The sequence below is a fragment of the Carettochelys insculpta genome, chromosome 14, assembly GCF_033958435.1.
Source record: "Carettochelys insculpta isolate YL-2023 chromosome 14, ASM3395843v1, whole genome shotgun sequence".
Classification (NCBI taxonomy): domain Eukaryota; kingdom Metazoa; phylum Chordata; order Testudines; family Carettochelyidae; genus Carettochelys; species Carettochelys insculpta.
In genome coordinates, this window is record NC_134150.1 from 724358 (window position 1) to 750139 (window position 25782).

General features: G+C 49.7%; 3 protein-coding genes across 11 annotated transcripts in view; all 3 read right to left on the reverse strand.

Annotated features, from left to right (window-relative positions):
* The window catches only part of ENKD1 (enkurin domain containing 1), a 64166-nt gene extending 61120 nt beyond the window's left edge, over positions 1-3046 (reverse strand). The window contains exon 1 of the mRNA XM_075008380.1: positions 2923-3046. The gene's annotated coding sequence lies outside the window, so the exon portion shown is untranslated. The remainder of the gene's footprint in view (positions 1-2922) is intronic.
* The window catches only part of GFOD2 (Gfo/Idh/MocA-like oxidoreductase domain containing 2), a 43000-nt gene extending 25694 nt beyond the window's left edge, over positions 1-17306 (reverse strand). The window contains exons 1-2 of one of the 4 annotated variants that reach the window (XM_075008381.1): positions 16815-17306; positions 2923-3264 (exon numbers count right to left, since the gene is read on the reverse strand). In XM_075008381.1, the coding sequence (XP_074864482.1) occupies positions 2923-3190 (268 nt within the window). In that variant the 5' untranslated portion in view covers positions 3191-3264; positions 16815-17306. Of the gene's footprint in view, positions 1-2922; positions 3265-8630; positions 9811-10688; positions 10780-15502; positions 15544-16814 lie in introns of those variants that run through there. The other 3 variants (XM_075008384.1, XM_075008383.1, XM_075008382.1) reach the window with 3 other exon arrangements.
* Positions 17307-20114: 2808 nt separating this feature from the next.
* Positions 20115-25782, reverse strand: part of RANBP10 (RAN binding protein 10) — a 104968-nt gene continuing 99300 nt past the window's right edge. For all 6 annotated transcript variants that reach the window (XM_075008295.1, XM_075008293.1, XM_075008294.1 and 3 more), the window contains one exon: positions 20115-25098. In XM_075008295.1, the coding sequence (XP_074864396.1) occupies positions 25041-25098 (58 nt within the window). In that variant the 3' untranslated portion in view covers positions 20115-25040. The remainder of the gene's footprint in view (positions 25099-25782) is intronic.

A 25782-nucleotide genomic window follows, 5' to 3' on the forward strand; every position in this document is an offset into this window, starting at 1 on the left:
TTAACAGCAGCTGGCACCACTGGCCCTCATCTTCCACCCCTGGCAGCTTAACATAAGACAAAAGGGGCAGTTGCCCCAGGCTCCATAACTCCATTTTGTTTAAACAATTCACTTTTATGAAACAAAAGAAATGTGTCATATAATTCTTATTTTAAAATGAACTTAAGTGTAATTTTATTACCCATCATGAGTGATAATGAGCATAAATAGCTTTTAAAGCATAAACAATGACATAACATTAATATTTTAATATAACGGGGGGGGGGGGGGGGAGCTTTTGACTGTGTTGTCCCAGGGCCACACCGGTTGTCAATTTCCCCCTGGCCAAACACCTGTCATGGTGCGACTGTCTTTCATTGCACAGCATCATAATCATTTTCAATTCCAAATCTCTCACCTCGTGAAGGACAAATATACCCCTAGTTACATATAATTCCCCTTCAAAAAGGCTCTAGATGTAATGATTGCTTTTAATTCTGATATCCTAGCCGGAATATTCGCCACCTCTGAGCGCATCATATAACAGGTTTTTCTCCAAAAATCTGGGCCCAGGAAGAACATTCTTGATATTATGCACATGCTTCTGGAATTTGGTCAAACCAGAAACGTGTTCAAGGAATACCTTGGACAAATTTAGAAAAAGGCAAAGGACAAGTGGAATAGCAATTAGAGTTTTTAAGATGAGTTTTCAAGGAAAATAGAAGTAAATAACCCTCTGTGATGTTGCAGTTCATTCACAGATCTCTTAAACAGAGACATCAATCCCTCCCTAACTTTTGACTTTTCCCATTAACTACATAAATGCCTTAATAATCTGCATTTCATCTTCATTTGTCACTTCCTTTGACTGGAGAGATGCCATTTCATGTGTCCTTAACTTTGAAGGGTGGGAGTTTAACAATCTAAATTTGTCTTGTGTTCCCTTTAGTTTACCAGATAAAGTTCAACACCAGAAATTCATCTCATTTCACAGGTAACCTCATAGAAAACAATGAATTCTAATTTGTATATTATATTTTCCATAGCAAGAGTTTCATGGGGACTAGGAGCAGTAATAAAGCACTTAAGACAATTCTAACAACCAAAGACATAACCCAAAGATCATCTGACTGACATTTTAGAAGGGCTAGCCTGTAATGTTTACTTCAAAAGCAAGTTACATTAGCACACAAATCTACTTAAAAGGCAGAGAATAAAGGTTCACCCTAGCTGATACAGCCTGACATGGTTCCCAATCCTATAAACCCATTCATTCCGACTTCCATCAAGAGTCAACAAGAAGCCAAGCTTCAGATTTACAAAGCCTTATACAGGCACATACCACTGCACATAAAAACATTCAGGCTGGAAAGTTAAGAAATCAGAAGTTAGTGAACACAAGAAGCCTGTGCAACCAATTCCCAATCTCCTTGCCCAGCCAGTACAAACAGCTCTCCCTTTCCACACCACCTCTCACCCCTCCCACTGTTAAGCTCTTGTCCCCATCCACATCTTCCATGTTCATCTTGGCTCAGCCATTCTCCTCTCTGTATTTCAGTCAGGGTTGACTCCTCCCAAGCACTAGCCCAGGAGCAACAAGAACCCCTCAGCAACGAGTAGCAGGAAAGTCCAGCTCAGCCCCAAAATCTGGTCTGTGACCCAGCAACAGTCTTGGACAGGCTCCCTGCCTGTCCCAACTCAGCATGTAGCTCAAAGCAGTTGGCCATGGGGACCAGGTGGCTCTCTGAATACTGCAGTGAGCCTGGGTGTGGGGGCAGGGGCAGTGCAAGAAGCCCTCTCCCTCATGGCACTCAGAGAAGCACATGGCCCCTGCAGATGGCTGCTTGAACGGCGTGTGGGGAAGAGGCACCTGTGCCTATACCTCTTCCCAGACCCAGCACCCAAGTCACAACCCAAATCCCTGTACCCACCTCCTGCAACTGCTGCCTCAGATCACAACCCTCTCTCTGACCCTGCACTCCTACCCACAACCTGCTTCCAGACCCTGCAACCCAATCCCCGACTCCAGTCACAACTGAAATCCCTGTATCAACCTCTTGCAACCCTCATCCCAGGTCACAGCCCTCTCCCTGACCACCTATTGCATCTCACCTCCTGCACCCTTACCTTCCCCCGACCCCACACTCCAAACCCCTGCCCTCCTTCACCCAAACTCCATCCCAGCCCTCTTCTGCATCCAACCTTCATTCCAAACCCCGCCCCCTCCTCCATTAATATCATGAAAGAGTACTGCCCTTGACCACTTACCAAATTCTTAGAGTAGACACCATCAAAAATTACTGCCCACCACTGTCGTAGATGGAGCACTTGCAATACTGAATAGTCACAAAAATTACCTGCCAACTTCACTAGTCTCTTGAGCACCTGCAATTTTTTTCCCCCCCAGAAACTTATCACTTGGTCAAAAAAAATCTACCCCATTTATATGAGCAGCAAAACGCACTTCCCTGACAAAACGCAGTTTGCCATACCATGTCAAAAACATTCCAAGTCCCTTTTACGCAGTATGGGGCGGGGGGGTGATAGAGCTTCCCAGCTAAACTCTTGTAACATTTTTTCAATGTGAACAACTAAATTTATTTTCCCCTACTTTTGTTCTCAAAGGTAGCTGATCACTTCTAACACTTAACACCAAAAAAATTTCAGCCTGAGGCAGACACCCAGCTTGGGAAATTTTAGCCTAACTCTATTAGCAAGTGTTTTTTTCAATTAGAGCAGTGTTTCCCAAATTTAAAACATTTGCATCCCCCTTTTGTCACTTTGGCCTTATCGGCGTACCCCCTCTTCTACAGCTTATCTCCTGGTTTTTAGTAATTTATTTTCTGCCATACACCATTTGAAATCCTTTCGCGTACCACCAGTGGTATGCGTACCACACCTTGGGAAAAACTGCCACATATATCCAAAGATAAAAAAAAGTACCTAGAGCTTTCACAGCAATTTGCCGAGTTAATGGGGGAGGGATGTTGATGCAAACCAAATCTACATCTTGGTGCAGCAAGACGTCATCAGTCCGACTTGTGTAGAACTCAATGCTCATCTCCTCTGCTAGCTGCTTTGCTTCCTCTTCAGTCTTCCCCCAAAGTGCTTCGATGGAGAAACCCTCTGCTTTCAACAAAGGGACCAGTACCCGGGCAATGCTGCCAGTCCCAAACACACCCACTCCAGGAAGCATTTTCATTGTGTTCATTCAAGTTGTAGTGTTCGCATGTAGATCTCTAACATAAGGTTGGGCTCCTCAGCCTTCCATTTCAACCACAGCTCCTGAAAAAGTAAACAATAGTTGGACATTACTGGAGAGCACATTTTTAATATCCCAGACTCACTCTTGAAGCGAAATAATATATAAATCTGAGACTGAGCCAGCTAATACCAGACAGCTGAAAAAGGAGCCATAGTGCCCTTGTCTTTAATGTGAATGGGTAACAGAGAAACATTTTAGTAGATGCGCTTCTAAGAGGCTGCTTGGCTCAAGATGAAATGCCACATACTAAGTTCTTCAGTATTAGAGGCCACATCTTCACACTAAAGAGAATATCACCTGCTTCATTTTTTCCCCACTTGGTGTAGTCCCAAGGTAAATCAACTGTTCTGAAAAACAGTCTGAGTAATTATTTTAGAAAATGTTAAGTGTAAGGGGTTTCTGCTTAACTATAAGTATTAAAAGTAAATGACACAAGAAGCAAGAGTAGATGGTTCAGTCACATTTCAATTTGGGAATACAGTACAATACAGAGAGTTAATGTCAGGTGAGAAATAAAGATGTCTGTTATCATAGATTCTAAGACCAGCACTCATGAACCACCATGATTACATAGTCTGACCGATGTAATACTGCCATAGATCTTTCCCAAAAAAGACCTTTAGAAAAACACCGAATCTTGATTTAAAAAGTGTCAGTGATGAAGAATCCACCAAGACCCGTGGTAATCTTAAGTACTGAGGTACAGAGAGGATTAGGTGATAGAAAGCACCCTTGTAAAGAAGAGGCATAAAACTTTTAATGGAGAACCAGGCAGAAACATGCTACAGTCCTGCTACTCTTGGTAGACACACATTACTGAAGAAAATCCTTTCCTGAATGTATATTCTAAGACTGAGGCAGCTCTTTTCCCAAAGGCCCTGTCCCTTCCTCTGCCTCTTAATCCCAGATCAAAATCCCAGAAATGAGGGCTTGTCAAATGGAACCAGGCACACAAGCCAGACTGTCCTGGTGAAACCCCAACTGGAGGCAAACCTTATCAGCCACCAGACAAATTAAATAGGAAGTTGGTTTTCTTCTTTGTGTTTAGGAAATCTTTGAAAACGATTACATTTCTCTTGTTCAGAAATACAATGAATCAGAAAAAAGAGACAATAAAAGCGTTCTTAGACTGGAAGGGACCTCAAGAGGTTAAGCCCAGTTCCATGCCCTCTCAACAGGGCAAAGCACAGTCTAGACCATCCCCAACAGGTATCTATCTAACCTCCCTAAATTCTACAACCTCCCTAGGTAATTTATTCCAGTGTTTAACCACCATGACAGTTAGGAAGTTTTTCCTAATGTCCAACCTAAACCTCCCTTGCTGCAGTTTAAGCCCACTGTTCCTTGTCCTATCCCCAGAGGCCCAGGAGAACAATTTTTCTCCCTCCTCCTTGTAGCCCTCTTTAAGGCACTTGAAAACTGCTATCATGTCCCCTCTAAGTCTTTTCTTTTCTAAACTAAACAAGCCCACTTCTTTCAATCTTCCCTCACAGCTAATGTTCTTTAGAACTTTAATCTTTCTTGCTGCTCTTCTCTGGACCTCCTCCAATTTCTCCACATCTTTCTTGAAATGTGATACCCAGAACTGGACATGGTGCTCCACATGAGGCCTAATCAGCACAGAGTAGAGTGGAAGAACGACCTCTTGTGTCTTCCTCACAATACTCCTGTTAATGCATCCCAGAATCTTGTTTGCTTTTTTGGCAACAGCATCACACTGTTGACTCATATTTAGCTTGTGGTCCACTATGACCCTTAAAATCCCTCTCTGTAGTACTCCTTCCTAGACAGTCATTTCCCATTCTACATGTATGAAGCTGATTGTTCCTTCCTAAGTGGAACACTTTGCATTTGTCCTTATTAAACTTCATCCTGTTTACCTCAGACCATTTCTCGAGTTTGTCCAGATCATTTTGAATTATGACCCTATCCTTCAAGGCAGGTGCAACCCCTCCCAGATTGGTATCATCTGCAAACTTAATAAGCGTACCCTCTATGCCAATATCTAAGTCGTTGATGAAGATATTGAATAGAACTTGTCCCAAAACAGACCCCTGTAGAACCCCACTTGTTATGCCCTTCCAGCATGACTGCAAACCATAAATAACTGCTCTTTAAAAACGGTTATCCAGCCAGTTATGCATCCATCTTATAGTGCAAGATCATGCAAGAATCTGTCAAATGCCTTACAAAAGTCTAGGTATACCACACCCACTGCTTTTCCATTATCCATAAGACTTGTTATCCTCTCAAAAAAACCTTTCAGATTGGTCTGGCATGATTTATTCTTTACAAATCCATACTGTTACCTATCACCCTATTTTCTTCCAGATGTTTGCAGATGAATTCCTTAATTATTTGTTCCATTATCTTTCCTGGCACAGAAAAACTACAGACCAGACAGTTTTCTGGGTTGTTCTTTTCCCCCTTTTTATACATGGGCACTATATTTCCCTTCTTCCAGTCTCCTGGAATCTCTCCCGACTTCCAGGACTTTTGAAAAATGATAGCTAAAGGCTCAAAAACCTCCTCTATCAGCTCCCTAAGTATTCTAGGATGCATTTCATCAGGCCCTAGTGACTTGCAGATATCTAATTTTTCTAAGAAACTTAACTTTTTTTTTTTTTTTTTTTTTTAAAAACCTTTATCCTCTAAACCTACTCCAATCCCACTAGCACACATTATATTAAGCATTTGTGCATTGGGCTTCTTGGTGAATACCGAAACAAAGAAATCATTAAGCACCTCCGCCATTTCCAAGTTTCCAGATATTGTTTCTCCCTCCTTACTGAGTAGTGGCCCTACCCTGTCGTTGGTCCTCCCCTTACTTCTAATATATTTATAGAATGATTTCTTGTTACCCTTTATGTCTCTAGCTAGTTTGAGTTCATTTTGTGCCTTGGCCTTTCTAATCTTGCCCCAGCATACATGTATTGTCTGCTTATATTCATCTTTTGTAATTTCTCCTAATTTCTCACTTTTTATATGGCTCCTTTTAGATTTTGAGATCCTGCAAAACCTCCTGGCTAAGCCAAGGCAGTCTTTTACCATACTTTCTGTCTTTCCTATGCAGCAGTCTAGCTTGCTTTTGGCCCCTTAATAATGTCCCTTTGAAAAACTGCCGACTCTCTTCAGTTGTTTTTACTCTCAGTCTGGCTTCCCATAGGACCTTACCTACCAGCTCTCGGAGTTTACCAAAATTTGCTTTCCTGAAATCCACTGTCTCTGTTTTGCTGTTCTCCCTTTCACTATTTCTTAGAATCATGAACTCTATGATTTCATGGTCACTTTCTTCCAAGCTACCCTCCATTTTCAAATTCTCAGCGAGTTCCTCTGTATTTGTTAAAATCATATCTAGAAGTGCTTCCCCCATAGCAGCTTTTTCCACCTTCTGAAATAAAAAATTGTCATCCATGCAGTCCAAGAACTTTCTGGATAGCCTGTGCCTTGCTGTGTTAGTTTCCCAATGTACGTCAGAATAGCTGAAGTCCCCCATCACCACCAAATCCTGTTTTGGATAATTTTGTTAGTTATTCAGAAAAAGCCTCATCCACCTCTTCTAACTGGCTAGGTGGTCTGTAATAGACTCCTAATATGACATCACCCTTGTTTTTTTAAACCCTTTTAACCTAACCCAGAGACTCTCAACATCTTTGTGTCCTGCATCCATCTCCACCTCAGTCCAGGTGTGCACATTTTTTAATATATAAGGCAATACCTCTCCCTGTTTATCCTGCCTTTCCTTCCTTCCTAAGCTATAACCTTCTATACCAATATTCCAATCATGTGTATTATCCCACCCAGTCTCTAATACCAATTATGTCATAGTTGTATTTATTTATTGGGATTTCAAGTTCTTCATGCTTATTACTCATACTTCTCATATTTCTATATAGGTGTCTAAGATACTGATTTCCTTTTGCCTCCCAGTTCTGCCTAGTCCCTCTTTTCTCTCTACTATTATAGCCCATGATCCCTCCCATCTCCAACTCAACTCACAGGTCTCCAGGTTTTGTATTTACTTGTGGGCTTTGGTCACCTGTCCCCATCGAACCTAGTTTAAATCCCTCCTCCCTAGGTTATCTAGCCTCGATCCAAATACATTCTTCCCATTTCTCAAAAGGTGAATTCCATCCCCGCTCAGCAGTCCTTCATGGAATAGCATCGTGTGACTGAGGAAGCCAAAGCGCTCCTGGCAACACCATCCTCACAGCCAGGCATTTACTCCAGGATACATCTGTCTCCACCTGGGCCCCTACCTTTGACAGGAAGGACTGAAGAGACCACCACCTGAGCCCCCAACTCCTTCACCTCTACTCCCACAGCTGTGTAATCAGGCTTGATCTACTCAAGGTTACACCTTGCAGTATAATTCACGTCAACATGAAGGAGTAGCATGGGGTAGTAGTCAATAGGCTGGAAAATCCTTGACAATGCCTTCGTAACATCTCGGATACAGGATCCTGGCAAGCAGCATACCTCCCAGGATGACATGTCAGGGTGACAGATGGGTGCATCTGTCCCCCTCAGAGGACACTCCAACCACCACCACCCTATGTTGCTTCCTCGTTGCAGAGGCAACAGACCTCTGAGCTGTGGGGGTACAAGGCTTCTCTGCTTCTGCTGTAGGGGGCGATTCCTTATTTCCTGTATCTCCCATATCCAGAAAGGCATAAGAGAAACAGTTTCCCAGTACCACAGTGGGAGGATTGGGAGCAGGAGTGGTGCACTGCCTGCTGCCAGAAGTGACCAGCTGCCAGTGTCCCCCCCTCCCCATCTCCACCTCCACTTGTGTGTCAGTACTCTTTTGGGTGGGACGGCTATCTTACCCTCAGCTGTCTCCACATGAATACTGTCCAGGAACTGCTTGTGGATTCAAATACTCCTGAGCCTAGCTACCTCTTCCTGTAGCTCTACCACCTGCTTCCTGAGAGATTCCGACAGAAGACACCTTCTACATTGGATGGTCTCCCCAGCCTGGACTTTAGTAAGTGAGAACTGCAAGTCACAGTCCCTGCAAAACCACACCAGGGCCTGTGTAGAGGCATCCCTGGTCAGGATATCTATCTGACTACAGACACAGGTGGAGGAGACAGGAGCAGTGCTGGCAGCGGTGTTGTGTGTCTTCCTACCCATAGTAGATCCTGCTCTATCAAACTCCACTCTGGCTCTGGCTTTTTAAAGCCTGCATATCTAGGTTAGGACTTCCCCTCAGTCACACAGGGGAAGGCTGATCCCAAGGCTGATCAAAAGCAATCAAGGGAACAACAGATCAAACAAGGCTCCATCCTGCCCATGCACACAGTCCCAAATGCCACAATAACAAACTGAAATCACCTGCAATCAGAATTCAAAATTTAAAACAGTCAAGCAAACTTGCTCTTACCAAATACTAGTTCGCTCACTGGGCAGTCTCTTCAGCAACAGGATCTCTTTCTCTCTCTCTTAAAACTCTCCTTTCTGCGGCCCCCTTTCCACTTTGCTCCCCTAACAGACTTTAAAGTTACTGATCGCACCTTGATCCATTGGTTGGGTCAGCAACATAGTGCATGGTGGTAAAAACTCAACTCTAATGTTGGAGCATAACAATTCGTATTCTAAGTCATGTGCAGCAGCGCTGTCTTCAAGAAGAAGAATTTTGAAAGTTAGATTTTTGCTCTTCACAATATTTTTTCATTTCTAGAATAAAATAATCCACTAATCAGTCATGGAATATTTGCTTTGTTATCCAAGTCTTTCACTGAGACTTCCATACAATGGGGAGATGAGATTTGATTTAATTTGTTATGGCACGAGGGTTCTCGCTATGATAAATGAGCAGTGGTTTAATTTTCTTGTCTCTTGTTTCATTGCCACCAAGCAAGTGCGTCAGATGGTCTTTTGAAACCTGGATCACTTTTTTCATTAACAGAAATGTAGATTAATTTCAGCTTTCTTTTCCGATAATGTCCCGTGTCATCCAGATTAAAAACTAGTCACAGATCATATCCTCCTTCCTGAATGATCTTGCTCAACTTTGCCTTGTATATTTCAGCTGGCTCGATGTCGGCACTTGCTTCCTTGCCTTACACTCTAATGTTATTGAGCCCATAGCGTGACTGAAAACTGTGAAAAGAGCTATGGCTAGCGTTAAATATTTCTTCTTTAGAAGTGCCTCCCACTTCTGCTTCTCTTTATCCTTCAAGGAATTCAAATAACCTCACTGCCTTCTTTAAAATGGCACTGAGACTTATTGGCATATTCTGGATATGCAAGTCATCCCACCACATAACCAACATTGTCTCCATCATTTCCATCTCACTGCTTCTTTGCCGAGCAATCATTAGAGAAGACTGCTGCTCGTACGCTTAGCCTTTTCCATTATATCATCAGCATTCTTGGCAATGTTATGAACTGTTCTCAGAGGTAGGCCAAGATGGCAAGCAACGTCAGCAGCCCATTCACCATTTCTGATGCACTTTATCACATCTGTTTGCACAGCAAGACTCACACTAACATGTTGCCTCTTGCAAATAGCACTTAACTTTGCACCAACACTTGATTTCCCACTCATGGCTAAAGGACTGCACAAAATATATTAAGATCAAGTATGTGCACTTGCAGTGTGTTCACATCAAAACTCACAGACAGCAAGAAGGATGATGCAAATGACTGCGGTCCCTTGAAAAATGACTTAAGTGCAGATCTGTGCAATATATAATGAATTTAGTTTCCTTGATTAATTGACGACTGATTGTGAAACGACATAAGACGACTTATAATAAGACCCACTGTATTTGTATTAAAGATCGATAGTCATAACTTTGTATTGCTGTCTGAATATCGGAGGGGTAGCCACGTTAGTTTGCATCTGCAAAAACGAGAGGTCCTGTGGCACCTTATAGATTAACTGATATTTTGGAGCATAAACTTTTGTGCGTAAAGCTTCGCATGTGACAAAGCGGGTCTTTACCCATGAAAGCTTATGCTCCAAAATATCAGTCTATAAGGTGCCACAGGACTTCTCATTTTTGTCTGAACAGTATATACTACATTGCCTCTAGCATACTGCATTACACTGCTAACCATATTGGTTCCAAGGGAGCCATTACTTTCTATTTATTCAACCACCTGCACCTTTAAAAGAATGTTTGCTGATATTTCAGTAGGCATACACAATCCCAAATAGTTATAAGAGCCCCAACAGAGGTATGCATGCAACCTTACATTATACTTAGACAGGCCGGTACTCTCATTACTGTGAATTACTGCAGTTATAACAAGCAAAATTAGAGGACAGTGAGAAGAAATTAAGTTTGAAGTGGGAAGGGGAAAAAAAAAAAAGACCCAAAACTGAAAGTGTCAACTCAAACATGTCTATATTGCAGGGCTTTTCAGATATACAGTACAAATGCAAGTTGAGTCAGGGGGACCCTACTTTCTTGTACCCCACTTTGCCACTCACCCCTGCACTGCTGGCCAGCTCAGAGACTCCTCAGGAGGCGGCTCCTGCCTTGTGGCTCCCCAGTACTGCAATGCTGGGGGCAGAGAGGGACAGGCATGGGTGGAGATGCCTGGGGCCAAACCATGCAGCACCTGGAGGTGTCTAGGTCTTCAACACTGTGACTGGAGATGCCACCACCTGAGCAGTCCCAGGGCCAAGGACGCAACCTCCACGTAAATCAGGGGTTTACTGTAATTTATTTCAATGTTCTAACACAGCCGTGTCCAAAAGAAATTCACCACTTAACCACAGTCCCACTCCTCCCAAGCGCTGCCACTCCCAGACAAGCACCCTAACACCCCCGCTACCTGCTAGACACTCACCAATGCTACTGCTGGAGTCGTGCCGCACAAGTTGCCCAGCCGTGCTGCACCACCCCAGCTGCACCACACAGCCCGAGCCACACAGCTGCACTGCCCAGCCACCCTGCAAGAGCTGTCCCAGCTGCAGCCAGCTGCTGGAGAAGCCTCCTTGGTCCCGCCGCCACATGCCTGTCTCACCAAACGGTGGGGTGCGTGCACGGAGCAGCGGGAGGGGTGCCCCACTTGTGCAGCTCTCCTGACCCACATTCGCCACATCCGGCTGTCCTGTTTACCAATGGGGTGAACGAGACAGTGTATTGGACACTGCTAAATAAGTTATTTCTGAAAAGAGTGGTCATACTTCAAGAAGATTTAGAAATTGAGCATTCACACTAGAGAGCCCAATTTCTAAATAAGAGCAATGATGGGATGCCTCCCAGGTGGCCAACTAAATCATAATTACCTCTTGCTTAGTACACACTGAGTCAATTTTGAAACTGAACGGGGAGGAAGTTACCCAAAGTTGTTCATTTTGGTGGAGTTACTATTTCAAGTTAAATGCCCTGTTATTCCAGAATAAAGAGCTTTACAGTGTGGATGCAATGGCTATTGAAAACCAAAATACCAAAACAAAAACCCAGTGTAGATAAGCCTGAAGTTGAATAAGGGGTTCTAATCTATCAATTAAACAGAGGAAGCTGCTCATAAGGAAAAATAATTCACTTTATCAGTTAAAAAATAAAAAGGTGCAAACAGATTAAAAAATTTGAATACATCAAAACCATGAAACAACTACCTCAAATACTAGCAGCAGTCCTTTCAGATCAGGAAAAAGGTGTATTAACTACATACAAATGAAACCTGCATTTATACTGTCTTACTGTACCTGTCCTACAGTCTTCAGTCTCCCAGGCTGTTAAACTGGCAACTTTTGCCAGCATGGAATTTACTCAAACATATAGTTAACATGATAAAGGTCTAACTATAGCACACTGCATGTTTTAATACAGCTAAATAAATGTATACATCTAGGAACAGAGAATACAAGCCACACCTGCAAAATGCAGGTTATATCCTGGAAAGATGCGACTCTGAAAAAGCACTTCAGGTCACAGTAGACAAGCAACTGAACATGAGTTCCCAGTGCTATGGTGGGGCAAAATGGGCTAATGTAATCCTTGGATGTAGTGAGAAGGAACACAGAAGTGATTTTACGTCTGCATATGGTATTGATGAGTCAGACAGTGGAATACCGTGACTTGCTCTACTGTTCACATTTTTAAAAGAATGTTGAAAAACTGGAGAGGGTGCTGAAAAGACAAAAAAAGATATGGGGATTGGAGAAAATGACTAGCAGTGAGAGATTTAAAGACCAGATCTGTTTTTAGTTAATGAAAAAGAAGAAATAGAGGTGTGTGTAAGTACCTTCATAGGGAGAAACACCACACACAAAAGGAGTCTTTAGTTTAGCTGAATAATACATAAAAGAACCAGTGGCTGGAAACTGAAGCCAGACAAATTTAAATTAGAATGTTGAGAACAAAATACTAAGGGAAGCGGTTGATTTTCCACATCATGATGACTTCAAACCAAGACTGGCCAGATGCCTTTTTGGAGGATAGGCTTTTACCCAGACACAAGTTACGGGGCTTAAATTTTCATTCATTCTGCCATTATTACCCATGAAAACCCATTTGCGCCTGAAAATAAACATTGTGCCATATTTTTGCACTTTTGCTGATCATCATATGCCCCTAAATAGATCCATCATCTCTGTCAGTCTGGGAGCCTGTTTAAGTTCATGTGCAAATTAATGATAGAAAAGGAGGTGTCATTTGATTTGTAAAAATCTATAGAATCATTTCAGTGGTATCATCTTCTGTGGCCTGGCAAGTGGAGGAACTCACTGACCCCTGAGCTTCAAGTCCTGAAGTCAGGGGATATTTTATAATACAATATATCTCGGGAAATGGATCAAGCTGGATATCCTTCAAAAGCCCTTTCTCCCACAACCATAATGCACAAAACATGACAAGTCCAGAACAATTATGCAATATATATTCAAAAAAGTTTAAATATCAACTTTTAAAACTTATAAACACATTTTTACCAGGTAGTCTTCACAAAGTTAACACACTGCCATCAGTAAAGGGCCACAATTTATAAATTAACACTCAGAACTTTATACCTAACCAATTTTTTTAACATTAAAAAAATACTGAAAATGGAAGATGTACTTCAAGAAAGACGACAGCTTGCACAGGGTGGTGGGATTTTAAAAATGTCATGAAATTGATAAGCTTTACGTGGCATTATAGGATGGGAATAACTACACCCTGGGAAGCTGACTCCTAGCTCACAGTCATCCCTGTGCAACTCATTTCTGCCTCACTCACTTCCTCAGATGAAAAAATTGAGTGGAAACGCAGAATCCAGGCTTTATGTGGGGGCGGGGAGGAGGAAAGGAAGGAGAAAAAAAGACTACCCGTTACTAGTACAGGTTGAACCTCTCTAATACGAAACTCTCTCATCCCAAAACATTCACGACCCAGCATGATTTTAGTTAGCCAGACAACCACTTTATGAGTGTAGCTAAGTTTCCCATGGTCCCACAAAGTTTGTTTACAGCCACCAGTTCTGGTTCTCAGTGTTATGTAGGTGTTATTCACCCCTAGATGTCTTCTAAGAGACCAGTAAGCAGTGGAAGCATTGGTAACGTTCTAGACAACTTTGACCTCCTGTGGTTTGGCAATCCTCTCATCCAGCACTGGTCAGGACCCAAGGGTGCCAAATGAGAGGTTCAACCTGTGGGACCAGTTAACAAAGCAAGTTAAGTAGGATGTGTCACATTCCCGTGAGGCACATCCTACTTATATTGCTTCATTAACTGGTCCCACTAGTGACAAGTAACCCTCTTTTTGACTTCCCCGCCCACACTATATTATACATCTATATCAGGCGTGTCCAACCCCGCGGCCCTGGACAGCTAGTAATGCGGCCCCACAAGATCGTAAACTTTTAACATTATTATGTGATTTATATACATTAACTATATTATATATTTTATATGCGGCCCAAGACAATTCCTCTTCACTCAATGTGGCCCAGGCAAGCCAAAAGGTTGGACACCCATCATCTATATATATATATATATATATATATATATATATATATATATATATATAAAAATAAACCCTAGATTCTGTTTTTCCACTCCTTTTTTTTCATCTGAAGTAGGTTATACCACAAAAGCTCATGAGCTAATGAATTGTTAGTTTCTAAGTTGCCACAGGACTGCTTGTTATTGACGCAGCCTTGTTTATTCACAAGGAACGTGCAAAGCCCTGTGTCTCTGAAGGCAGATGGAACTAAGAACAAAAGGAGCAATTTTTGGGCTTAGAGTTGCAACCCTCTTTAACCTAAACCAGACCCCAGAGCTCTCTCTCATTCTAGCTTTTGTCAGGGCCAGACTTTGCTTACAAGCTCCTCATGGTTTTCTTGTTGAGGCTCTCCCTCTGCTTTTTTTCTTGTAGGCTCTCGGTGTGCATGATCTCTTCCCACACAAACATATCCCTAGCCAACACAAATGCTCACCACAAAGTTTCTGGTGGTTTCTGACACACCTGTAGTTTTATAAGTTATTTAGACTTAGTTCTGTTCCCTGAACAATGAATTAACACCTATCAGTTTCAATGGGATCAAGATTTCACCCAAGTCATAACTGTCCTGATCCAAATGATACCGTGTATGCAAGTAGACAGTTTGTGCACTTTTACATAAAGATGCAAGGGATGTTACAAGTTTGCTGAGGGGAAGGGGCGACCACATACCTCTTGCGAGAGTAAATTTTTCCTGCATAGAAAAGGTATTTGATCTCAGAGTATTTTATAAATAATCTACTTCACACAGTGGTAATTAGTTGGTATTAACTCATTTTTGCCAATGAGAAAATTGAGACTTGCCTAAAGTCACATAAAACACCTGTGTCTACAGCCACTAACAGAACCTAGATCTCCAAACATCCGGACCTATGCTTTAACTGAAAGTAACATTTTGAATTATGGTACGTCAGGGCCTGTTATTGCAATGGCAGGTATGTAGCACACTTAACCTTGTCCCCCATCTGCTTTCTGTGGTCCTTACGGGCTTTTCTCCTACCATAGCAAATTCTTACACTTTACAATGCAGCTCTTCTGGTCTGTTCTCCTGGGCGGGCAGAAAATGTGGCAGGGCAATGTGATATGCAAGTGCAAAAGGGTTCAGGACTATTCACCACTAAAAGTCCACATTCAATTTGTAAACCACTACCACAAATCACAGCTGGAACTACTATGCTTATAGGGACAAACCAGAGCACACAATGTTTAAATGCAGACAACAGCTGATTTTCCTAGCCCTCACTCTGTGATTTGCTGGTCTGTTTGGGTGGTCCCATATGCCATCAGACATGCCAGGCAAGGCTACAGTTATCACCTGAACAGGAAGGAAAGGACAAGCTTGTAACACCTGCTGGCTTTAAAGGTCACTGTGACATTACTGCTCAAAGCTCAATCCAGAGTCCCTGCAGGAATTAAATGTCACCCACATTACCAATGCCACCCAATGTCCCCAGAGCTGGAGCAGCCAATGGGCTGCAGGAGACCCTGGACGAGTGATGTGAACCAAACCAGAAGAGCAGAGCTAAGCAGAGCTGGAGATTATAGCAACCCACCCTCAGCCACAGGGATGGGGAATCACCACCCCCCCGCAAGCACCCCCCTGGTCTCACTCGCCCCTCCACAGCACCCCCCCACACTCCCCACAACTCTCACCCTGTGCCCCCCAGCCCCGCCTAAGAGCACACTCCTCACAACATGCACCCCCAACCCCCCGCAGGAACACATTACCCACAATACTCACCCTGTGCCCCCCCACTCGCCCCCCCTGGGAACACACTCCCCACAACACTCACCCTGTGCCCCCCCACTCGCCCCCCCCGGGAACACACTCCCCACAACACTCACCCTGTGCCCCCCCACTCGCCCCCCCCCGGGAACACACTCCCCACAACACTCAGCCTGTGCGCCCCCACTCGCCCCCCCCGGGAACACACTCCCCACAACACTCACCCTGTGTGCCCCCACTCACCCCCCCAACACACTCCCTACAACACTCACCCTGTACCCCCCCACTCGCCCCCCCCAGGAACACACTCCCCACAACACTCACCCTGTGCGCCCCCACTCGCCCCCCCCAGGAACACACTCCCCACAACTCACCCTGTGCGCCCCCACTCGCCCCACCCCGAACACACTCCCCACAACACTCACCCTGTGCGCCCCCACTCGCCCCCCCCAGGAACACACTCCCCACAACACTCACCCTGTGCGCCCCCACTCGCCCCCCCCAGGAACACACTCCCCACAACACTCACCCTGTGCGCCCCCACTCGCCCCCCCCAGGAACACACTCCCCACAACACTCACCCTGTGCGCCCCCACTCGCCCCCCCCAGGAACACACTCCCCACAACACTCACCCTGTGCGCCCCCACTCGCCCCCCCCAGGAACACACTCCCCACAACACTCACCCTGTACCCCCCCACTCGCCCCCCCTCCCAACACACTCCCCACAACACTCACCCTGTGCGCCCCCACTCGCCCCCCCCGAACACACTCCCCACAACACTCACCCTGTGCCCCGAGCCCCACATTACCCCCTCTGCACAACACAACACAACACAACAGCCCTCCCCGCTCCTTCCCTTGGCTCCGCCCCCCAGCACCCCTCCGCACAGCACACTCACCCCCCCACGGGCCCGGCCGCTCCCCTCACGCCCCGCGCGTTCCCGCCGGGCGCGCTCTCAGCCGCACGGCGGGAGCCAGCGAAGTGCAGCGGCCCCGACTCGCACTCGGGCGCATCCTCCGGGCGGGGCAGGGCGCGGACAGCAGCCGATGCCGCGCGCGCCGGCCAGGCTCTGCCGGAGACGCTCCGCCCAACCCGGCAGTAGGCGCGCAGGCGCCGAGGGGCGGGCTCGGCCAAGCCTTAAAGGAGCCGCACCTCATTTCACATCCCACCCGCGGGAGGCCGCCAGCTGCTGCGCCGCCAGGGGCACCCCGCGCAGAGTGCAGTAGGACCCCGAGTAAAAGCGGGGGGGGGGCAGCTTCCCTGAGGGGCCCCGGGCAGAACACAGCGACCCCCGCAGCACAGCCACAAGCCAGGGACCTGCACCCCGAACCAGCCTGGGCCCTGCGCACCAGGGCAAGGGCCCAGCACCATCCCCCGCTTGCCCCGCCGGGCCCCGGGAGCGCGCCCCCGCCCCGCTCCCTCCTTCCCCGTCCCGTCCCGCCCCGCCGGGCCCCGGGAGCGCGCCCCCGTCCCGCTCCCTCCTTCCCCGCCCCGCCGGGCCCCGGGAGCGCGCCCCCGTCCCGCTCCCTCCTTCCCCGCCCCGCCGGGCCCCGGGAATGGGCCCCCGGCCCGCCCCCTCCTTCCCCTTCCCGCCCCGCCCCGCTGGGCCCCGGGAGCGCGCCCCCGTCCCGCTCCCTCCTTCCCCGTCCCGTCCCGCCCCCGTCCCGCTCCCTCCTTCCCCGCCCCGCCGGGCCCCGGGAATGGGCCCCCGGCCCGCCCCCTCCTTCCCCTTCCCGCCCCGCTGGGCCCCGGGAGCGCACCCCCGTCCCGCTCCCTCCTTCCCCGCCCCGCCCCGCCCCGGGAACGCGCCCCTGTCCCGACCCCTCCTTCCCTGCCCCGCCGGGCCACGGGAACGCGCCCCCAGCCCGCCCCCTCCTTCCCCGTCCCGCCCCGCTGGGCCCCGGGAGCGCGCCCCCGTCCCGCTCCCTCCTTCCCCGCCGGGCCACGGGAATGCGCCCCCGGCCCGCCCCCTCCTTCCCCATCCCGCCCCGCCCCGCTGGGCCCCGGGAGCGCGCCCCCGTCCCGCTCCCTCCTTCCCCGTCCCGTCCCGCCCCCGTCCCGCTCCCTCCTTCCCCGTCCCGTCCCGCCCCACCGGGCCCCGGGAGCGCGCCCCCGTCCCGCTCCCTCCTTCCCCGCCCCGCCGGGCCCCGGGAGCGCGCCCCCGTCCCGCTCCCTCCTTCCCCGCCCCGCCGGGCCACGGGAGCGCGCCCCCGTCCCGCTCCCTCCTTCCCCGCCCCGCCGGGCCACGGGAGCGCGCCCCTGTCCCGACCCCTCCTTCCCTGCCCCGCCGGGCCACGGGAATGCGCCCCCAGCCCGCCCCCTCCTTCCCCGTCCCGCCCCGCTGGGCCCCGGGAGCGCGCCCCCGTCCCGCTCCCTCCTTCCCCGTCCCGCCCCGTCCCGGGAACGCGCCCCCGTCTCGACCCCTCCTTCCCTGCCCCGCCGGGCCCCGGGTGCGCGCCCCCGTCTCGACCCCTCCTTCCCTGCCCCGCCGGGCCCCGGGCGCGCGCCCCCGTCCCGACCCCTCCTTCCCCGTCCCATGCCGGGCTCCGGGCGCGCGCCCCAGACCCGCCCCCCTCCCCCGGCCGGCACCGACCCCGGGATCGCACAGCCTGTGCCCCAGCGCCGCCTGCCCGGGCCTTCCGCAGCCACTGTGCGCCCGAGGGGCCGCAGCACCCGGCCTGCTCTTCCCCAGCTAGCGCGGACCCTGGGGCCGCGGCCTGAGCTCACCCCCGCCCCGCCCCGCCCTGCCCGGCCGCTGCTCCGAGCGGGAACCCCCCCAGCGTGTGCTTCGCTGCCAGCGCCCCCACCCCGCCTCGGCATCCCCCTCAGCCCCTCCTCCCTCCCCTACCGCTGCGGCCGCCGCCCCCCCCCTCTCTTCCGCCCGTGGTCAGTCCCTGCCCCAGGCTGCGCAGAACAGGGCAATTCCTGCCACTCCTCCCCGCCTGCAGGCTGAGGTTCAGGGCACCAGAGCGGCGGGCTGCACCCGCGCGTGGCTTAGGGAATAGCCATTCACCGACCTGTCCTCCAGAATTTAATCATTCTAACCACGTTATGCGTGTGGCCTGGATCATACCCCCAGTCATCCCTTTCCCAAAGCGAGCCGTCGTCTTAATTTGTCCTCAGCAGAGCTGTTCTCTGCCCTCATCATTCTTGTTGCCCTTCGCTGTGCTTTATCCAGTTCCAATGCATCTCTCCAGTGATATAGTGACAAGAGGAGCATCCAGTTACACAGTGCGTGGGATTGTGACAGCTTCTTGTTCTCTCTCCCCTCTCCTCCGCTGCTGCACATCAAGCATATGATTTCAAAGAACTAAGATCACTCATGAATCTGTTGAATAGCACAGGTCCCAGTAACCAGTCCTTAGGGGATTCCACTGGTTATCCCTGTGCGCTGAGAAAAGTGACCATTTGCTCCCTCCCTGTGTTTCCAGTCTTTTAACCCACAAGCACATTGACTCGGCCTTGCTTGGGTACTTAGTGAAGAGAGTTTTTTCTGTTTGGGAGATGAAAAGGATGTGGTTTGTGGAAATGACTGGAGGCTAGTTGTGCAGAAGAGTTGCAGGGAGACAGCAGGGCTGCCCCTGCTCAGCACTGTGGCCAAGTACCAGGTTGGGATAGGGGGCACTTACCCTTCCTAGCAGAATGGATAGCCCTGTTTGTGTGGCCTTGACTCAAATCAGCATGCCCTGCCCAGGCAGGGCTGGGAAGAAACCAGTATGACCTGAACCCAATTTAATGCATTTTGGAGCCACTATTTGTAGGCCAAACCCCCAGATGCGCAGAAGGGGGAGAACATGCATTGAAGTCCACTACTGTATGATCTTCTCCCTCACCCTCCCATGATGCCACTCATTTGATGACAAAACCCAACAGAATTAGCATCTGCTATGACCCAATAAGGTAATATAAACATCTCATAGAGCTGGAAGGGACCTTGGGCAGTCATTGAGTCCAGTCCCCTGCCCTCATGGCAGAACCAAGCACCACCCCAGACAGATTTTTTTTAAATCTCTTTGCTCAGATCCCCAAATGGCCCCCCTCAAGGATAAACTTCACAGCCCTGGGTTGAGCAGGCCAATGCTCAAACCACTGAGATATCCCTCCCCCACAAGGGGTCTGGGTTCAACACAGGGAGACAGAGCTCTAGTTGCATAAGTAGAGTGCAGACTCACAAAGCCACACATTCCCACATCTGCTCTTGCACATGGATGTGTATTTTAATAAAAATAATTCTGTCAAAATACAACAGAATGTTACCATATTTCCAGTACAGTTTTACATTTTTTTCTTCAGTTAAAATTCCCCCCTCCTTCCCAGGGTTTCATGCTAGTATTGGGTAACTTAATTCATGAATAACAAGCTTAGACTGAACCAATGTGCACAACTTGGATAGAACGTCCATTTAGCTGATGTTAATAACAAAAAGGATAAACCCTTGAATGATGCTGAAAAGTCTGGAAGAGCAAAGATGATGCTCAGTTACTATTTGTCTGGTGGATTTTTTTTCCCCTAAATAGCCGACATGGCTTGTAAAAAAGGAAACAAACCATAAGCATCCTCACCTTCCATGCTGGAGTTGAACTTTGCATACCTGAGTTTTGAGCAGTCGGAAGAAGAAAATTAAATGACCACATATACTTGGTTGGACTCATTTTTCTTTTTAATGAACTGTAACACAGAAATTCAAGGTGTCATCATCCCTCTCCTACTGCCAGTCATTTCACTTGGTGCCGTCTACACAGCCAAGAGAAGCACAGGGACATGTGAAAAATCAAAGTCCAACTCAAATCACGAGGGAGGATAACCACCTTAAATAGGGTCACCCCCACATTATATTTAGTTTTAACAACCACTAAGCCCTCAGAGCTGTTTGTTCACTTCAGTTTCCAACATCAAAGCAACAAGAGCCCACTAGCAAACCCCACTGTGCTCTTCCTACTAATTTGGGATAAAGCCCTCCTGGGTCCAGGCGTCGGTCGTTTGAAGCACGTAGGGAACAGAAGAAATACAAAGCGGTTGTGGGTGGGTCTAAGAGGAAGGGGGTGTCGTGGCCAGCAAGACTATTTCTGCCTTGTGATTTAACGTGCAAACCTCCCACAATGATCTGGGTGCTGTGACAAAAACGGAGTTAAAACAAAGAAGAAACCCTCACAGCCTCACTCTCGAGGCAGCAAGAGCAGAGGCAAGTTACGTGCAGCAGATTTTTCAAACATACCTTGCCCTTAACGGCACAGTAGCAGCTGGGGGCACCGTGAACAGCCATCGGGACACTACTGCTAACAGCCACACATGCGGCTTTCCACCTGTGGGTCTTCAAGCACTGAAAGGAGCGCTCCCCCTATTTCGCAGGTGGGGAAACAAGAGACCCACAGCAGTCAGGCAATTTGCCATAGATCACAGGAGGCCACCGGCCAAGACTCAGAATAGAGCACGGTGCTCCTGGGTTGCAGCCTTTCCAGGAAGGAAAAATACCCAAGCTGCCTCCTGTAAGAGAAGCCCACCCAGCTATCCATTTGCACATGGTATGGGATACAGCACAATGGCTTTCCCCTCAGGTCTAGCTGACATGGCCAAGCTCCACTGGCTCAGCTCCAGCTGCGGTGTGGTGCCAGTCTTTCCCTTGGGTTTAAAACCCAGGCTCGCAGCAGGTCACTTAAATCCACTGGACATTGCACCTTGTTTTCAGCAGAGCAGCTCTGGGCAGAGACCATGCCCAGGTCTCCCTTTGACAGCGCAACAGCGAGTGCCCACCAGCAGCAGTTACTGAGGGGACAGCCAGCTGCACAGAACACAGGGCACAGTCAGAGATGCTGCGGTCCAGAGCAGCCGTTTCTCCTACATGTGCCGCATTACCCTGGGAAGTGTCCTGCTGCCAGAGAGCCGCAGACTCAAGTGCTGGAAACAGTCTCATGCTCACAGGGGCAAGAAATGGGAACTGAAGGTTCTGAAAATAGTGATAAGGCACAAAACTTGAGCTCTCTCACCTGCAGGTGGAGTGGTGAACACTCTGGGGTGAATACCCTGCCTGATCCACAGGGGAGTCAGGGCTCAGATGTACACTGGTGTCACACATTCAGTACTGTGGAGAACATGGGAAGAAGGTATGTGGGAATCAGTTAAGCTTGGGGGACCACACCTCCAACCAGACTTTGTCCCAGGCGACCCTGTGACGAAGCTGCTTCTGTTCTTCGTTACAGCCCTGAGTGCATGCTACACAGCCAGCCAATGGCACAGACCCCTCTGACCCTCACACCAGCATCCTGCACAACTTCTCCCTCTGGGATGAGGCCGGAGAAGGCTCGCACCTGAAACAGCCGTAACAGGGACCTGAAACCAACATAGGGCCTGGCAAACCCAGAGGCAGATTTGTTAGAAAGTGATCCCTGGTGCAAGGCGAACATGGGTGCAAAAACGGACAGCTGAACAACCTACAACAAAGTAAAGGCCCCGCATAAAGGAAGTGGAGCTACTACAGTACTGAGCAGTGAAAAGGGAACCTCGGGGGATTTTTGAGAAAGTGGTGATGCTCTTACAAAGAAGGGGAGAGAAACTAGCCCCCGGCCAGGACAGAAACAGCTCAAGCTGACCAGCCGCTGGGGCTGTACCCCACACCCTGGCCCCAACTGGCAAACCGCAGGCCAAGCCAGGCTGTTTGGCTGGAGGCAGAGAAGCAGGCTTGCAGTAACACATACTGTGCATGCAAGTCAGGAGATGCCACTGCACCAACGGCTGGGGACCCTTCTCCGCAACTGTGCTAGCCAGGCCCAGCCACTGGCTCCGCGTCTGCGAAGAGGGAGTGTTCCTCCCCGAGAGTACATCTACACTGACTGCAAGATTGGACGTCCAGGGTTCCAAGCGGTGTGCCTAGTGGGGCTGCCCTAACTCGACCGACGCTCCACTGCCAACCCTGGTACTCCTGGCAGTCGTGAGGAGTAGGGGAAGCAGATGGGAGAGTTCCTCCCTTGGGCCTCTCGCTGCGGGGATGTCAGGAAAATCAGTTTAGGAGACGTCGACTCCAGCTACGCAATTCACATCGCTGGAGTTGCGTCCCTGAGATGGACTTTTCCCAGTCAGCGCATCTGGGAAAGCAGCATTGTCAGTTCTACATCTTCTCGAACAGGTGGCACTAGCCCTTCACACACAGGGTGTGATTACACAATGGAAGCCCCACTCCCCTTTCAACAGTCCTCCCCCCATCTCTGTCTGCTGGGGGGATTTACCTCCCGTGTCCCTCACCACTGCCACAGGCTGCACCCACCCCTGCTCTGCCAGGACCTCAAGCACGTGCTACACTCTCAGCAAAGGCAGTAGCGCCTCCCAGTCTAGACTTCAGCAGAGAGGTGTCCCGGGGTCTTCCTGCTCCAGCCACAGCCTCCACTTGCAGTGCCATGCACACCTGCTCCAAAGCTCTCCTTGCTGGGCACTAAAGGCCGCTGCATCCCTGCCCCTGCCTGGTGGGTGAGCGCACACATAGAGCAGAGCCCCGGAAGGGCTGATGAGGGATTTCCAGCCTGAATGCCCTCCTCTCAGCCCGGGGAGTGGGGTGAGTGGCGAATCTCTTTCATTTTCTCTGCACGAAAAATCAGTTTCAAACCGAACACAGCAGCAGCAGCAGCAGCAGCGACCCGTGCTACAAACCCGATGGCTCCTGCAGAGATCTGGGGCCATTCAGTCAGACTGGGCACTGTGTTCTTAACACCCAGCAAGTAAAGCCACCGCCTCTCACCACACACATACACCTGTGCTTTCACTCCATCCTGTCTAGCGGCACTTGTGAGGCCACATGCTCCAGGCCTGAGCCCTCATTCAGCATAAGCCATCACAGCTACTCACTGGGGACTCTAAAGGCCTCCGACCTCAACAGCTACTTTAGTATCCTGTGAAAACAGAGCTGTTGCCTGCAGATCCACCGGCCTGGCTGTCATGTATTACTACCCAGCCTTCTATGCTGGCCACAGACTGCCTGTGCGAACAAGACACATACAAGCTCTGGAACTGAGACTACATGCTTCCAGGTCAGTGTTCCCAACAGGCCCCTGGCATACCCAAGCAGCCATCCAAGTGTCAGGGCTGGGTGACCAGCAAAGATTTCTGGCAGCGATTGAGCTGGTGGGTGCGGCCCAGAGCGTAACTCCACCACCGTGGCCTGATCTGCAGAGGAGGGAACTCTGATGGACCACGCGGCCAAACCCTTTGCTTAGGCAGCGCTAGCAGCTGCTCTGGGGAGGTGGGTGCCATGCGCTCACTTAACCTGGGTATTGTCTGCTCCCTGAGCCTTTCCAGGCTCTAACCACAGCAAATGCTCTCCAGGCCCAACAGCTGTCTGTTCCCTGCGCTGGAGGTGCGGTCATGGCCTGTCCCACTGACCTGAATAAAGCAGCCTCCCGCTGCACTCACCTGCCCCCCCGCCCCTCCAGCTCAGCAGGGGGCCAGCCAGGGGCTCGTAAAGGGGCAGGCCTGGGGAAGCCCAGAGCACCTTCAGTGGCCAGGATGGAGCCTAAAAGTGACTGCTGGGGGAGATGCCAGAGCTTGGGCTATGGGGAATAAATACATGGACGCTGTGGCTGAGGTGGAAGAGACCTTTTTAATGACTGGGATCCAAATAAACACTGGAGCTGTGCCTGGGAAGAGCTCCGGAGATAAACACTGGAGGCTGGTGTGTGGGGATGGCTCGAGACGAGAAAAGCTGTCCCCAGGGTGGATGAGCTTTATCACTAAATTAGTAGAACCAGCTCAGCAGACACTCTCCAGAAAGAAATACTGGTGGCTCAGTCCGGAAAAACGAAAGAGAAAGCCCTAAGTGGGAAGGCGCTCCATCGGAGGAACAAGCAGAATACTGAGTGCTGCTGCAGCTGCGGAGAGACGGGAGGGGCGTGCCAGCCGTGGCCCTGCTACACCACCGGGGCACAGCCAGACCACTGAGTCAGCGCTCTCTCTCTTCCCTGGCAGCGGGAGGGACAGGCAGCAGAGTGGCCAGGCGAGGGAAGAGAAGGTGGTGGTGGCAATGGGGGGTGAAGGGCAGCACTGGAGGACCTCACTCCATCTTGGTGGCTAGTGCAAACAGTCGTCCACTCTGGCAAAGGAGCAGGAGCCCAAGCCCACACGCGCCATGAGCCGCAAACACTCAGAGGCCTGGCCCAGGGCCAGCATCAGCGGGGGCTGCTTTGGCAGGTTCTGAGACTCTGCAGGGGAGAAGAAAAAGCAGTTCAGAAGGGCCCTGCTGGAGGGCAGCACCAGGGACGACTCAGCTCACACTGAGCAGAGTGCAGGCTTAGGGGCCTGCAGCACCGCTGCCGAGCTGCTCACACTCAGCAAGCCCAGGCTGAGACCAGTGGGGATCCAGCCAGAGTAATCATCCTGCCCTCTGCTCCTGGCTCCATCCCTCGTCCTGCCTGCAAACCAGCTTTGTTACCATGGAAGGGTTCTGTGTCAATGGAGCCTGGAACTGGCCAGCTGCAGTCAGGATGGGCTCTGCCCTGAGCCAGCTGCTGAGCAGCAGAACCATAGCCTGGGACTCTTCAGAGGTAAAGCAAAGGAAGAACCAGCTACTGATCCTGAGGCAGGTCAGGCTGCTGTCCTAAGGAAAGCATTGAGCAACTCTGTGTATGTGGCAAACCTGCAGGGTGAAGACCTTACACAGCAAGTGCTGGGCTATGGAAGGGGCCTCCTGAGGCCTGTTGGACAAGCGAGACTAGCATCAACTGTGGATGCAGAGCACCCACTCACCACTGCTTAACCGTGGGAACCAAACCAGGCCTCGCTCCTCCACTGCCCAGCTGTGCACATGGCTGGCAGCTTGGGAATGTGAGGAGAACCTGTCAGCTGCAGGACAGAGCCCTGGGCACACACAAGGTCAGGCCACACCC